This window comes from Lutjanus erythropterus, chromosome 6, assembly GCF_056507025.1.
Source record: "Lutjanus erythropterus isolate fLutEry1 chromosome 6, fLutEry1.hap2, whole genome shotgun sequence".
NCBI lineage: Eukaryota > Metazoa > Chordata > Actinopteri > Lutjaniformes > Lutjanidae > Lutjanus > Lutjanus erythropterus.
In genome coordinates this window covers 37,309,309-37,324,697 of record NC_139322.1, presented here as the reverse complement: position 1 = coordinate 37,324,697, position 15,389 = coordinate 37,309,309, and the positions used below count along the sequence as shown (strand labels likewise).

At 37.5% G+C, this 15,389-nt stretch overlaps 1 protein-coding gene across 1 annotated transcript in view; it reads left to right on the top strand.

The window, feature by feature from the left end:
- lamb2 (laminin, beta 2 (laminin S)) overlaps positions 1-15,389 on the top strand; it is a 69,280-nt gene that overhangs the window by 22,763 nt on the left and 31,128 nt on the right. The window contains exons 5-7 of the mRNA XM_084721805.1: positions 1,940-2,013; positions 2,545-2,733; positions 4,096-4,159. Of these exons, the coding sequence (XP_084577931.1) occupies positions 1,940-2,013; positions 2,545-2,733; positions 4,096-4,159 (327 nt within the window). The remainder of the gene's footprint in view (positions 1-1,939; positions 2,014-2,544; positions 2,734-4,095; positions 4,160-15,389) is intronic.

The window sequence follows — 15,389 nt, the reverse complement described above, 5'->3', positions numbered from 1 at the left end:
TAACTGTGCATAACTTTGACATAGCAGTAAAGAAATCAGAGCACAGGTGTTCAGCTGTTAGATTCTTGGTACGGTAGATTCTTGGTTACCAAAAGCATAGGGTGAACTGACCCATTTATTAAGGTTTCCTCTTATTTAAAAAAGTTTGACCCTAGTCCAAAGTACAACTGTAAGCTGAGTACTAAGCTCACAGTCATGATATCATAACATTTCAAGTTATAAAGCCAATAGTTAATAGAGCATAAGCCTCAGACTAGTGAGTAGTGATGGCCTATTAGTCCAGGGATAGTAATGCTAACACTGAAGTGATAATTAGCATCAAGCCTTGTCCTTGTCTAACCTATCCTATGTAGCCTATGTAGAAAAAAAAAGAAAATGCAAATTAAGCATGTTTCTATCAACTGGTTTGGAGGAAATAAATTAGGCCATGCAAAGCATAGTCTCATCAAAAGCTGGCAGTACAGCAAGTTGTAACTATTCTTTCATGTTAGTTATATTCATGACAGTGGAAACTTCTGCTTCATCTTCTTTCAGATGGAAAAATGGCAATTTGAGTTAAATATTTGCGTATTTCTGTTTCACATTAAGGACAAACTTTTTTTTAAAGCAGCACTAAACCGAATTCCACAATAACGTGAACACCACACACTAAAAATATCACTACTTTTCTACTAACACACCATGTATTTAAAATGATACAGTATTCATTAATTACATTATCAAAACTACCAAATCCATTAATAAAAGTGCTCATTCAAGGTCTCAGTGCAGCTCCGTCTTTAATGTCCTGCCTGAAATTTGGCTAACAGCAAAAACCAGACAGTGACTTTTTTGTACCAGCACTATGTGCACGTTAATAAAAAAATCCTATTATGAATGCCTGGGACTTTTTTTTCTTTTTGCTGTGATATTGAAAGGAGCATCCAGTATGTTTTGTAGACAAGTATTTTATTGAAGTTTAAAATTCAGGTATCATGATAACTCATTACAATAAAACCACAACAAGCTGAAAGACAGCAAAAGGCTGAGGAAGAGCAGCAGAGTCAGGTCGTAATCCTCTGTGGCTTCATTACTACAACTAACACATTTCATATTACACATAGTTATTTATTTGAGCCTCTGTTTATCTAAAAATATTGATTAATGCAACTTCAACAGGACTCCATTGACTGCATTTCTTTATCACTTTCTCATGCTCTCCAGCTGTGGTTTCACCAGCATGCCTGAGGACAGTACTGTGAGCCACACACATTCACACTGTTATTACCTGCGAGTTATACATGATAAAAAGGTGATTTCCCAAAGAAACATGGATGTGTGTGGGCACATGTGTTTTTGCAAAACATGTAACTGAGTAGACATCAAAAGAAAATTCTCCTTATTGCATGCATGTATGAAAAAGCCATCTTGCGGTTTGTCTTCAAATCACCGGTTTAAAAGTTATCGGGTCATAGAGTGTTAAGTTGTAAAATACAAAATTCATGTAGTGCGGCTTTTATGTATTAACATGCAGGAATGGGGAAGGTCCTCTTGGCTTTGTACTCTAACATGTAATAGAAAAACACAGAGAACAAGAGTGAAAGTGGTCCTCAGAGGAAAGTGGCCCTCCAGAACATTTGGTGCTCTACAACTCAGGAAATGTGTGGGCTTTTCCAACATGCTCGTTACATTTCTCCTGCCAAGACTGAGTGCCTTTTCCTGTCAGGATGCCATTCCTGGAGCCAAGAGCACGGTTGTTACTTCACTTACTGTAGCTACCTATTATTCTCTGTCATCCATCTGTCAGAAACTGATGACAGCAGTGGAAAGGAGTGTATATGGTTTATGAATTATTGATACAATCTAACTGACAGTCATGACTGTAAAATGTAAAATATTGGCCTTTTGCAAACTTTAACATCTCTCTCTTTCTGTCACTCTCACTGTGTGTCTCTCCCAGGAAAGTCGGATGTCTTTATCCAGCTGGATCTGGAAGCAGAGTTTCATTTCACTCATCTGATTATGACTTTCAAGGTAGGATCAAAGTCAGGTTTTTGACCTGGCTGAAAAGAGTGACTCATAGCTCCATTTGTTTTGTATTTTTTAATACATATTTTAAAGGTACAATTCACCTCCAAATCAAAAATGCATGTCACCTGTAGAGATACTTGCTTTCTCTTAAATATGATGGAACTAGATTTGCACTTTTGGTGCTCATAGTGCCAAAAAAATAGAGTTGAAAGACTCAACAGCAGTGCCTCTTTCCAGAAATCATGGCTCAGTTACTCAAAATAATCCGCAGACCTTGTTGTAAGCAGTTTCATGTGGGAACTGCTTACATTTATTTATTTAAGGATCCCCATTAGCTAGTGCCATTGATACAAGCTAATCTTCCTGGGGTCCAGGATCAGGTATCAGGATCAGTATGACAGTGTAAAATGAAGCATGCATGTACTCATGGAGGAAAGACTTGTGCTTGTGAGCTAATATGTATAGTTGATTTTGGGGTGAAATGTCCCTTTACCTTGGCAAATTGTCTCTGTCTGAGACATTTTTCTCTTGCAGACTTTCCGTCCAGCGGCCATGCTGATCGAACGGTCAGCAGATTTTGGTCGTACCTGGCAGATCTACCGCTACTTTTCCCATGACTGTTCAGCTGAATTTCCCGGAGTGTCCCAGGGTCCTTTGCTAACCATTAATGATGTCATCTGTGAGTCACGCTACTCTGACATTGAGCCATCAACAGAGGGAGAGGTGAGATTAAGATAAACACTTAAGTTTGTTCTATTAATAGTGAATCTGAATTTAAATAATGATGGAGACATGGTTTTGTTGCAGCAGTAAGGCGTTTTCATTCTTTCCTCCCAATTTTTGGGTCTAAAGTTTTCTGTTGGCTGTGGCCCCTCAAATACAGTACACTTACAACTTGACCTCAATGAGGAGTTTCCATCTTGATTTACTCTCTTGGCAAGAATTAGATGAGAAGATAAAAACCACTCCTTGTGTCTTATCACTCACAGTAGATTAGCTTAGACCAGCTTTTCCCCAACAGACGGTTGCCACCCAAAATGAGTCATGGACCTGTTTTTATTTGGTTGGCATAAAATGCATATTGTAGTTTGTGAAATAGTAACTGGGGCCTTTATTTACATCAGCTGCAAAAGGTAACATGCCTTTAGCTGAAGCAGACATGTATCTGTTTGTAAACTCTAATTAGTTGTACTGTGGCAGGCAGCACCAAATGAGAGACAGGACGCAACTCAGCAGTGTCAACCCAAATGACCTTTGACACAAGGGACAAGAACTCTAAAATATGATAGTAAAATATAGCCGCCACCTCACTATAAATCATAAAACAATAACCCAGCATAAAAGTGGCAATTAGGCTGCCAACATAAACCACCACATCTGAAAAGACATATTACAAACATGAACAAAAAGTAACATTTCCTGTTTGGAACATAAAACAGCGATCTTAACAAACTACTCAGTTACTGCATTACACAGCATTTTCTGTATCTGTTTCAAATTAAAAGCTCTGTAGTGTTTCAGTGGACAGTTTGATATGAGGTGGTGACTGACTTAAAATTAAACTCAGCAAAATAAATACATTTCATATACATTTTAAACATACCGTTTGTAGTCTGTCTGAACAAAACCTCTTGTTTTTCGTGCTACACAGACGAGTTATAACATGTTGATTTGTAAAATTTAAAGGTGTTGTTAGTCAGACAAATTATTTCCTGATTTCAGTCTTAGTCTAAACTGTCTGCTGGCTCTAGTTTCATTTTTATCATACAGACATGAGACTGGTTTCTGTCTTCTCATCTAACTCTTGGCAAGAAAGCAAAAAGGGGCTTTTTTCCAATTCAATCCTTATCCTAATGACAATATAATTAACAGATCCTGTATTTGAAAGCAAAAAAAGAGGACAAAGAACCCAATCTTTTGAATAACCTCAGCACAGCCAAAATCTGAAGTGTACTCATTCAATACCACTCAGACATGCAGACCACTAAGTGCAAAATCTGATTCACACTCATGCTTCATGTGCTGCTGCTTATTTTATTATATCATAAGAATGTGTATAATAATATAATCTGTGTCATGGCCTAGGTTATCTACAGAGTGCTGGATCCAGCCATCAGGATTGAGGATCCATACAGCCCCAACATCCAGAGTAAGTCATGCTTGTATTTTTAACAACAGAATGATGTCATGTTGGACAAGTATAATGCTATGTTTATGTGGGTCAGTGCTGGTGTGTCATTGTTGCTGTGCCGACAGAAGGCTCCATGATGTGAGAGGGTATAAATGTTTCGAGGCGGAAGAGTTTATTTGTTATTAATTTGTTATTGATGTTTGTATTCTTGTGGTGGTCAAAACTATAATTACCTTATGTTACTTTGTGTTGCATCTCAAATCTTTGGTTGAGGTACCTAGTGCTCACGTTACAGGCCCGTTCCTCTGAGTTATGACAGTGTTGTCATTTGATGTTACCAAATCTGAATCCTATCAATGAAAGACAGCCAAACTCCAAAATTAACACCCACCAATCGCCAACTGTGGGTAGATTTTCCGTTTCACAAGTAGATCTTGGAATGCTATCTGCCACACTGGCAGGTAATTGTGTGTACCAAAATAGTCATGTAATAAATGCTGTGCTGTTGGAGTTTGACACATACACTCACAACGCCATATGTTTTTTTTTTTAACAGGCATTTAAACATTGCAGAAAATTGCTGCTCTCGAGCGCTCCTTCTGCTGTATGGTTTACTGTATGGGACATCAGCTGCTCCACTGAACTATCTAACTATCTACACTAAGTAAAAATATACTTGGCTGTTGTTGTTTTTTTTGGTACCAGTCCCCTTAGGTGAGGAGTCAAAAGGTTAATTTGAACACTGGAGAAAGCTAATGCTAGCTAGACCCCCTCCTGTCATTATTGTACGACAAAGACAGCGCAGTCCTTATTGTATCTGCTGTGGTTACAAAGGTACAGAAGCTTCCAATGTCTGAACAGGTGCTAAAATCACAAAAAGTAAATTCTAATAAAGTAAATAATGCTAGCAAGCTAGGCTAACTACCCTCCATCTGTCTGAGTTGATCACAAAATTAACACAAAATTAGCACAATGTGTTCTCCCAAATGTTCAATGTTGTTAATGGACAGACTTTTTAAATTATGGACCAGGGTGTAGGACTTTGTCTAATTCTCCCCTTCCAAGCATGTAGGAGAACCTACAGCAGGTGCAAAACTCATGAAAATGCAATAGGCCATATCCAGAGCCATTCTGGGTTACTGTAGAAACATTTCAGTGCAACATGGCGGCTTCCATAGAAGAGGACCAGCACCCACTGTAGATAAATGGCTCATTCTAAGATAACAAAAAATCAATAATTATTTTTTCAGATGATTCTACACTAATGGAAATGTACTTATGAATATTATATTGCTATTCTGCCAATAAATCCCTGAAAATCTTCTACACTGAACCATTAAAACAGACATGACCAGCGTTATGTGGACTTGAAAGTTGAAAATAACATGTTGTGTCAACATTTTGAAGCTTTACAGGCTTTTTCCGGCCAGTAATGCTCTACAGAAGCTGTGTCTTTTTGTGAAGCTGACCTTCAGGTGTCAGTCAACCGCTGCCATGAGACCCACCCATCCAGTGGCCTTAAGCTTAAATGTCATTTCCACAAATACTCTCTTATTCTCCTTTGAAAAATAAAAAAAAATATGTACAGTAGTGGTAATATTGTTTATAGTTTATTTCTTTCCATTTCCTCTGTGAGCTTTAGTCACATTTGTCACCATAAATCAAACTCCATCTGACACAGTTAGCTCTTGTTATCCAGCTGTGACACATTACGGAGTGTAACAGCCCGTCTCTCTGGGGTGTGAAACATGGCCCTGCTGTGTGGAAGACATGGAGAGATGTGAAAAGCAGCTGTTCCTCTCCCACACAGCCTCACTGTCCTAGCCCTCATGTTTAGACTGGCAGGACATGAGAGCTTTTCCCAGAAACCCGAGCTCGGTTTCCAATGCAGCAGTGGAGGTTCTCTTGTTCTGTTGCTAAATGTCTTGCTGTAACTGGTCCACATGAGGACCCCTGACCCCCTCACGGCTGAACAGTCCATATTTATTGTCTGCTGTTGTCAAGACAATGAATCAACATCTAATTTAATTTAGTGGAGTTTAACCTTGCAGGCGAACCTTCCTCTGTATATATTCTGCCTCTTTGATTGGCAGAAGGAAGTGTTATGAAGAGGTTCAGTAGAGAACATAAAGTCCTAAAGAATAATTTTCTGTCTGACTGATTTTCTGGGCTACAAAAAAATTGGAAGAAATGACTTACTATATTGTTACTCCCAGTATTTCCTATACTTGGTATATTGAATGAAAACTTTCTTTACACAACTAATTGTAGACATTACATTACGTAATCGTGCAGTAGAGCTTCATCAATCAGACCAAATATTTTATATATTATAATGTCACGGAAAATGCCCTGAATTAGAAAACAAACATGTAAAAGCTAATTTTATAAATGTTTTATATTACAAGTTTAGGGTTACCTCTTCATTGTGCTATTTAACTCAATGTTCCAGACAGTATTTTAAGAATTCGTTTACAGGATATGGGCTGTAATAGACATGGACATTCCAAAGGACAAAGCCAGAAGTCCCCAGGGGGTCCATGAGAGTGGAAGAAGTGAATAATAACTATGTTAGGTGAATCAGAATCAGAAATTATGCTCCTTTTTAGAGTTATAAGTCAGTTAAATCTTAAAATACAGGCATGAAACACATTGGTAGTGTTCAGTGTGACTAACACATCCCAATCATGTCATTATATCAGTTTCCATTGACCCAAGACCCTTCAGAACTTACCTGAGAATCATCACATTTTTAAATTTTCTTCAGTACCAAAGTAATGCTGTAATAGTTGCCTGTACATTCATGGGTACACTGCAAACAGGAAATGCTGTTGACTAATTCAGCAGTGACTTTATGGTGCCAATTTGCCAAAATGGAAAAAAATATAGACTAAAAACTGGGCTTCATCAAAGAATACCAGCATCTCAGCTGACATCACAACAGGCCATCTGATGAACTTTTCCGTGGCATAAAACCTCCTTGAATCAAAAATCCATACTAGAAAAAGTCAGAATTGAGCTTGTTTACAGTTTATTGTGTCCTGTCAACAGTTTTATAGATGTCTCTTTTATAATGATGACTTAAGAGGAAAATGATCTGCAGTACCACAAGTGGCCACTGGGAAAAATTGGAGGCAAGGCTGAGCAGTGACGTTGTATCCTGTTGTTTTAATTATACATCCTTGGTTGGTTCCCCAAATAGGCCTATGTTGGTGTTAGCATGGTTCCACCTCAGGTTAGCAAAAACATTTGAGGTCCTACATTTTCACACAAAAGTCAAAATTAACTGAGCTAATTAAAAAAGAAAAGTAGAAGGACAAGACACTCCTTTGCTCCAAATTAGGGAAAGCTAGCATGCTAAAACACTAAATAAGATGGTGAACATGCTAAAGGTTATACCAGCTAAACATCAGCATGTTAGCATTGTGTCAATGAGCGTTTTAGCTACTTTTGCCTACAGTAAGTACAATCTGATTGAGCCGCTGGCATAACTGAAGACTTTTGTTTTTGTGAATGCCTGTTTTTGGTTTTCAGGAAGTGTCTTTATTTGTTACCACACAGCAGAAAACATGTCTATTTCACATTTAGATATGTTTTTAACCTGAGCAAAAGATTGTTTCACCAATCACCTTTCTCTGCTTTCTGTATACATTCAGTTAGATGGATATGTCAGTGTCAGGTTCAGCCTTTGAGCTGCTGAAAGCTGCTGTTTGGCTGCTGGCTGAGTTGGAGGACTGTTCTCCAGTCTGCTATTACAGCACGAGGAGAAACAGACAGTGTCTTAGTGCACTGGAGCTGGAGGGATTAGCTCTTGCCTGTCAGAAAGGGATTCTATGGAGACACAAGGGGGCGTCGACAGGTATGGACGCGCATTCGTGAGCTCCCAAAGTTGAACTCTTACAACTGCTTTTATCCTGACCATTTATTGTCTATCAACGTTACTATAGTATCCGGCTACTCTACCCAGCAGTGCATGGCAAACCTCAGGAGTAAAAAATATCGCAAACAAGCCAGTTACAGTGATACAAGCCCCGACGACCGCCAAGCTAACAGCGCTAGCATGGCGGACGGACAAGAAGCACATGACAGTTTACTGAAAGCTATTCATGATAGCAAAGAAGACCTGCTTAAACACATCGACAAAAAGACGACGGACATACAAACATCATTAACCAAAATTGAAAACTCCCTCTCTACATTATCTGAACAAGTCCAAGAGCTGGAGACACGAGTTGGCGCTAACGAAGACAATATTAATGAATATTGCAGCCGCATGGAGAAAATGGAAAAACAACTGGCTGTCCTGAAAGAAAAAGCCGATGACCTCGAAAACCGTAGCAGAAGGTCCAACGTGAGGATTATCAACATACCGGAGAAGACGGAAGGACGGGACGCAGCGGGGTTCCTGGAGCAGCTCATACCGAAACTCCTTGGCGGAGACAACTTTGCATCCCCCGTTGTGGTCGAAAGAGCTCACCGCGTTGGGAAAGTTTCAGACAGGCCACGACCCATCATTGCAAAGTTCCTTAACTTCAGCCATAAGGAAAAGGTCCTCCGTCTTGCACGGGAAAAGGGTGATATTCTTCTGGACAACAAGAAGATATCCTTTTACCCGGACTACAGCGCCGAGTTGCAGCGCAAAAGAGAAGAATTCAGCACAGTGAAAAAGAAACTCCGGGAGAAAAACATTGACTATGCCCTGTTTTACCCGGCTAAACTAAGGATCCGGCACCAAGGATCTGTTAGATTTTTCTCTTCGCCAGCCGACGTCCAAAGTTTTCTCACGGAATTAGAGAAGTGAGTAATGACATTTGAAGTGTCAGAAAGTACTAACAGTGACACTGCACCCACCGAATGCTTTCTCTTTACTCTACACCAAGCTAAAAATGAATAATTAACGGTGCCTAAATGCTCTAGATAGCATTCTCTTTAAGTTTTCTTCTCTTTTATTTATTTGGGACTTTACAAATCTACTTAATATTCTTTATTAGTTCTTCTAGTTTGTGAATGTTATACTGTCACGGACACCAATATTCATACCACGCCATACTTTAGTAAGGGCTGTCAATCTATTTACTTTTCTCATTGTTTTATCAAGCTAGTCACAACACAGACTTTGCATCACGCAAAGCGGTAGATTTGTATGTATATATCCATTACTCTGCTTTATTTATTTATTCATTTATTTATTTATTTTTTATAATTTTTCAGTTATATTCCTGTTCAACACGGATCTGTAGTAATTTGTTTACAACAGCTGAAAGCAGCTGTGGAGTTCATTAGAGTAGGTAGATGATAACATACTCAGTGTTTTTGTTACAGTATGTTAAAAGAGGGGTTAATGTTCAGGGTTTTTTAGGGTTCTGTTTTTTTGCCTATGATTCTTTCTCTCTTTGCACTTATGATAAGAAGTCCAGAGACAGCAAAATATCTCATTTCTTTGGTCAAATTTCTTAAATATCTCTTAACCGATGTATCAGTTAAAATGTATTTCATGGAATGTTAAAGGCATAAACTCCCCAATCAAGAGAAAGAAAATACTATCCTACCTTAGGAGGCAAAATGTGGACATTGCTTTTATTCAAGAAACACATCTATCTGATATAGAACATCTAAAACTGCGCACAGGCTGGGTTGGCAATATATTATACTCGTCTTTCACCTCCAAAGCAAGAGGAGTAGCCCTATTGATAAATAAAAATTTGAATTTTCAATTGAATGACATAGATAAAGATAAAAATGGCAGGCTTTTAATAGTAAATGGCACACTGAATAACAATAAAATAACTCTCATTAATGTGTATGGACCAAACTATGATGATCCAACTTTTTTCAATAATCTAGTGATGAAATTAGGCGTTATTGAGGGTCTGTGTATCATTGGTGGTGACTTTAACTTGGTTCTGGACCCCTCTATGGACCGTACGTCATCCAAGCCATTGTCATTAACTAAATCAGCTACAATCATTATTCAAGCACTAAAAGATTTGGGATTATGTGAGATATGGCGTAAACTTCATCCTAATCACAGGGACTTCTCTTTTTACTCTAGTGTACATAATTCATATTCTAGAATAGACATGTTCTTAGTCTCCAAGAATATGCTAACAATGGTTAAAAATTGCTCTTACCTTGCAGCTACATTGTCAGACCATAACCCCATTATGTTGTCTTTGGAGACTGACACCATACAAAATCCCCAACGCATGTGGAGATTTCAGCCCTATTTATTGAAAGACCCAGAATTCGTTAGCTTCATGAATAGCCACATTGATATTTTTTTAGAGACTAACTTGAATTCTGCATCACACTCAGTTATCTGGGAATCTCTCAAAGCATATATGAGAGGTCATATTTTGTCTTACTGTTCACATAAAGTTAAAGAAAAAAAGAAAATGTTGATTAAACTCGAGAAAGAAATTCGAGAGAGTGAACAATTACATTGCAGAACTAAAAATCAAGAAACCCTCAATACACTAACCCAGAAACGTCTTGTATACAACAATCTTTGCTCTAACAAAGCCGAAGCAGCAATGGCAAGGACAAGGTACCATTACTACGAATTTGGAGAGAAGACGAGTAAATTACTTGCATGGCAAATCAAGAAACAAGAAACTGATAAATTCATCCAGGAAATTCAATCAGAGGAGGGGGAACTTATCAACAACCCCACAGATATTAACAGGAGATTTAAAATATTCTATGAAACTCTGTATCAATCTGATATTAATTCTGACAGTACGGAAGCAAAGAAATTTTTACACAAACTAAAAATGCCCAAATTAAATGCTGAGAACCAAAAATTACTAGATGCTGATATAACTGTTGCTGAGGTTTGTGAAGCAGTAAACTTGTTACAAAATAATAAATCACCTGGCCCCGATGGTTTTCCTGTAGAATACTACAAAGTATTCCTCAATAAATTGGCTTCCCCGCTTACAAACATGATCATAGAATCACTAACTAATCAACAGCTGCCAAGTTCGCTTGAAATGGCAACTATAATATTGCTCCCTAAACCAGGTAAAGATAAACAAAAATGTGACTCTTACAGGCCATTAAGCTTATTGAATGCAGACTATAAAATCTTAGCCAAACTGATAGCGACCAGACTTGAGAAAGTTATCCCAAAACTTATCCATGCAGACCAAACAGGATTTGTCAGGGGCAGACAAGGCTCTGATAACGTGCGCCGATTATTTCATATTATTGACGCAGCTCAGAAACAAGATAATCCTATGTTAATAATTTCAATGGATGCATTTAAAGCATTTGACAGAATTGAACCTACCTTCTTACTTGAGACTCTTGAAGCAATGAACTTTGGAAATACCTTTATCAAATACATTAAAACAATCTTCAATGCTCCGAAAGCCAGGATTCTAACTAATGGTGTTTTGTCTGATTGCATCTCTCTTTCAAGAGGCTGTAGGCAAGGATGTCCAGCTTCACCCTTGCTTTTCAATTTGGCCATTGAACCCCTGGCCTGCGCAATTAGATCTAATCCTAAAATTGCAGGAATTAAACTTGGTGATGCCGAACACAAGATATCATTATACGCGGATGACCTTCTGATGTATATTATGGACCCATTAACCTCATTTCCATTAGTTCTAGAATGTTTGAAAGAATACAGTACATCATCAGGCTATAAGCTTAACTTTACTAAAAGTGAAATATTGCCATTTAATGTGCATGATACCCAAATTAAGCAAATCACATCACCTCTGAAATGGTCTCTTAATGGAATTAAGTATTTGGGAATCTGGGTTGGAAAATCATTTGATAAAACATACACAGAAAACTACATTAAATTAATGGAACAAACCAAACTTGACCTTAAAAGGTGGATGGACTTACCCTTGTCTTTAATTGGAAGAATAAACACAATAAAAATGAATATTGTGCCTAAATATATATACTTTTTTCACTGCATCCCCTTTAAGGTCCCTGTAAAATTTTTTAAAGATCTAAACAAGGTTCTGTCATCATTTGTGTGGCACAAGAAACCACCGAGGGTGAAAATTACTACTCTACTGCGGCCATTTTCAAAGGGTGGATTAAATCTTCCTAATTTCCGAAAATATTACCTTGCAGCACAATTTAGAAGCATATGGACCTGGCTACATTCAGAAGACGATGAAAGCAGATGGATATCAATAGAAAAACAAGAACTACTAACAACCCCATTGAAAGTAGTTCCCTTCATAGGCAATAAAAGTAACCTGAGTATAATCACCAAAAACAAAATCATACAAAACACGTTTGCTGCATGGCAGGAGGCCCATCTTAGTCTTGGTTTGAAAGGGTCACTATTGAAGAACACTCCGCTATGGAACAATCCATATATTCCAAAGCCCATAGCAGATAGCACACTCAAAAGCTGGGTGGATAGAGGCATCAAAATAGTCGGGGACTTGTACACAGAAGGTATATTCTCGAGTTTTCAGCAACTGTCCCAAAAATTTAACTTGCCTCAACACAATTTGTTTAAATACTTGCAAATTAGACACTGGGTCAAAGCAAATTCACCTGATAGATTCCCTGACATTCTGGAGGAGACTCCATTGGAGAAACAGTTATTTAACACCTTACGTACATCAACCAGAGGTCTAACGTCAGTTATTTATAATATCCTCAATAATAATTGTCCTGAAAATGGAAAATCTCTCACGAAACACAAATGGGAAATGGACCTAAATTGTTCATATGATGATGCTGATTGGAATAAGCTTTTAGAACAAGCTCAAACATTATTAACTTCAACCAAGCACAGATTAATTCAATTCAACATCTTGCACAGAACGTACTATACACCTGTTAAGCTGCACACATTTAATAATACCATATCACCTGTGTGTCAGAAATGCAAGTTTACAAATGCAGATCTTTTACATATGATCTGGCACTGCCCAGTGATTGCAGAGTTTTGGAAATATATTATTAAAACTACCTCAGATATTATACAAAATACTATTCCACTAGATCCACAAATTTGGATCCTTGGAGATTTGAATCAAATGAAACTATACAACTCTGTCAAGCACTTCATTTTATTCGCTAGTACTGCTGGGAAAAAATGTATTTTAGTAAACTGGAAATCTGACTTCCCTCCCTCACAAAGACACTGGATCAATGAATTAACATCATACTGTACTCCGGAGAAGATTCTCTATAATGTCAGAAAAAGGCCCACAACGTTTAGAAAGATATGGGGAGCCTTCATAGATGCTTTACCTCACCTTAAATGTGATGATTGAACTGTAGTTTTACTTGCAACTGGACTTTCTTCTCTTTATATATGTATGTTTGAATGTGTGTGTGTATATATGTATGTGTATACACAAATACAGTTTTCATATTTGTATTATTAATATGGCAGTGTTTATAGGTTAACACTACTCTGAGTGTAAAGAATCATTAAATACAGTTTTTTTTTGTTTTGTTTTTTTTTGGGGGGGGTGGGGGGTTGTTTTGTTCATTATTGTTTTGTTTTTTTTTCATGTTGTTATTGTAAGGGAAGACAAAGTGTACGGTACACTTCTTTTCTTGTAGAGCCTTGTTTTTCCCCTTTGTCTTCTCTTTATTGTTGTTTGTTTTGTTTTTTCTTTATTTTTTCTTCTATTTGTATTGTTGAAAAATGTTAAATTGCAGTTGTATGCTACTTGAAGCCTCAACTTTACTAATAAATAAACCATTAAAAAAAAAAAGAAAGGGATTCTATTACTGCAGATAAAAATCAGAGGGATAGGGTCAGAGTTTGGAAAAAAGCCTCCCATGAAACATTTCATCCATCGTATTGTAACGCTGCTGCTTCAACTGCAGGAGGATTTAAGATGACAGGGAACTCGAAAAGCTAAAAGTTATTAACTGCTGGTCATGACTGAGGTATTTCCTTTTTGTGAAAAGGACCCAGTGCAGGCTGCAGCTGCTGATAAATTCTCCTAATGCTCATAATTTTATCATCATGTTGATAATGATGGTGCTCAAAATGTATTTACCTATTTACTAGTCTAAAGTCTAAAGAAGATTTAATCTAAACCAGTGTTTCACTGCCAGAGAAAATGAGTTGCCAACTATTTTGGTAAACGATTAATAATTTCAGTCATTTTTCCAGCAAAAATGTCAAACATTTGTTGGCTCTGCTTTTCTTTATTTATGAGAGTAATGAAGAGGTTTTTGGACTGTTGGTTGGCAAAAGAAGCAGTTTGAGATGTCACATTGTGAAGAGCATTTTAGACTAAACGATTCATCATCAAATAATCAGAGGAAAATAATCAGAAGACTAATCTAATAAAAATAATTGTTATTTCAGCCCTAACAGTGATTATAATTTGTGTTCATGCTGTGGCTGTGTGACAAGGAAAGGAAAGCTGTCTGCCCTTGTGAAAATGTGTGTAAAGTGTGTAGATATGCTTGGGTGTTTTGGCACAGCTGCATTAGTTTGTGTGCGTGTCGGACTGTAACAGCGGGGGATGTTCTGATCACAGCTATTCTAGCAGATTGACAGGATGAAAAGACAGGCAGATCTATGTGAAAAGACCTTATCTTTTGCCCTATTAGGAGTTTTCTCCAAATAGTTTGAGTGGATGAAGAGGCAGGGTGTGGGAAGAACCATTTCAACACCGCATTCCATTATTTCCCATCATTCTTTTTGATTTTGATGTACTTTAAACTCACAGATGACATTTGGATGGTGTGTTGCTTGATATATGGAGAGATTGTTAAGTCAGAGGCATCCACGTCAAGGAATTCACTATTTATAGCAAATGGTTATACAGCGAGCTTTAACAGAGAAGGTTCTGAAGGAGATTTCAAAGAATCTGAGCAGCAATAAGGATCCCTCTGCAGAGCTATTCCTTCTTTAACACACACATTACATTTTTATACCAATACCAAAAATCTGGCACATAATAAGGAAGTTAGGGTGGTGGAAGAAAGTAATTAGTGAAGGGTCAGATTATAATGTCTGCACTGCACATAAGCATAAATATTGTTCGATGTGACAATGTGACAGCTGATGGATATGATATGATAAGTGTTTTTTATATATATATATAAAGATGACTAATAGAATTTAATGTAAAAATACATGCACATATTACAGGTTTACCATATAACATGGTGTAATAGACTACCCCTAGTAAAATACTACATATTTTTTCCCTGGCCTTTAGTGCTATTTATGCATCTAGATAGTTTTGGTGTGGATTGCAAAGAGTTTGAGGTATCAGCCATAGAGATGTCT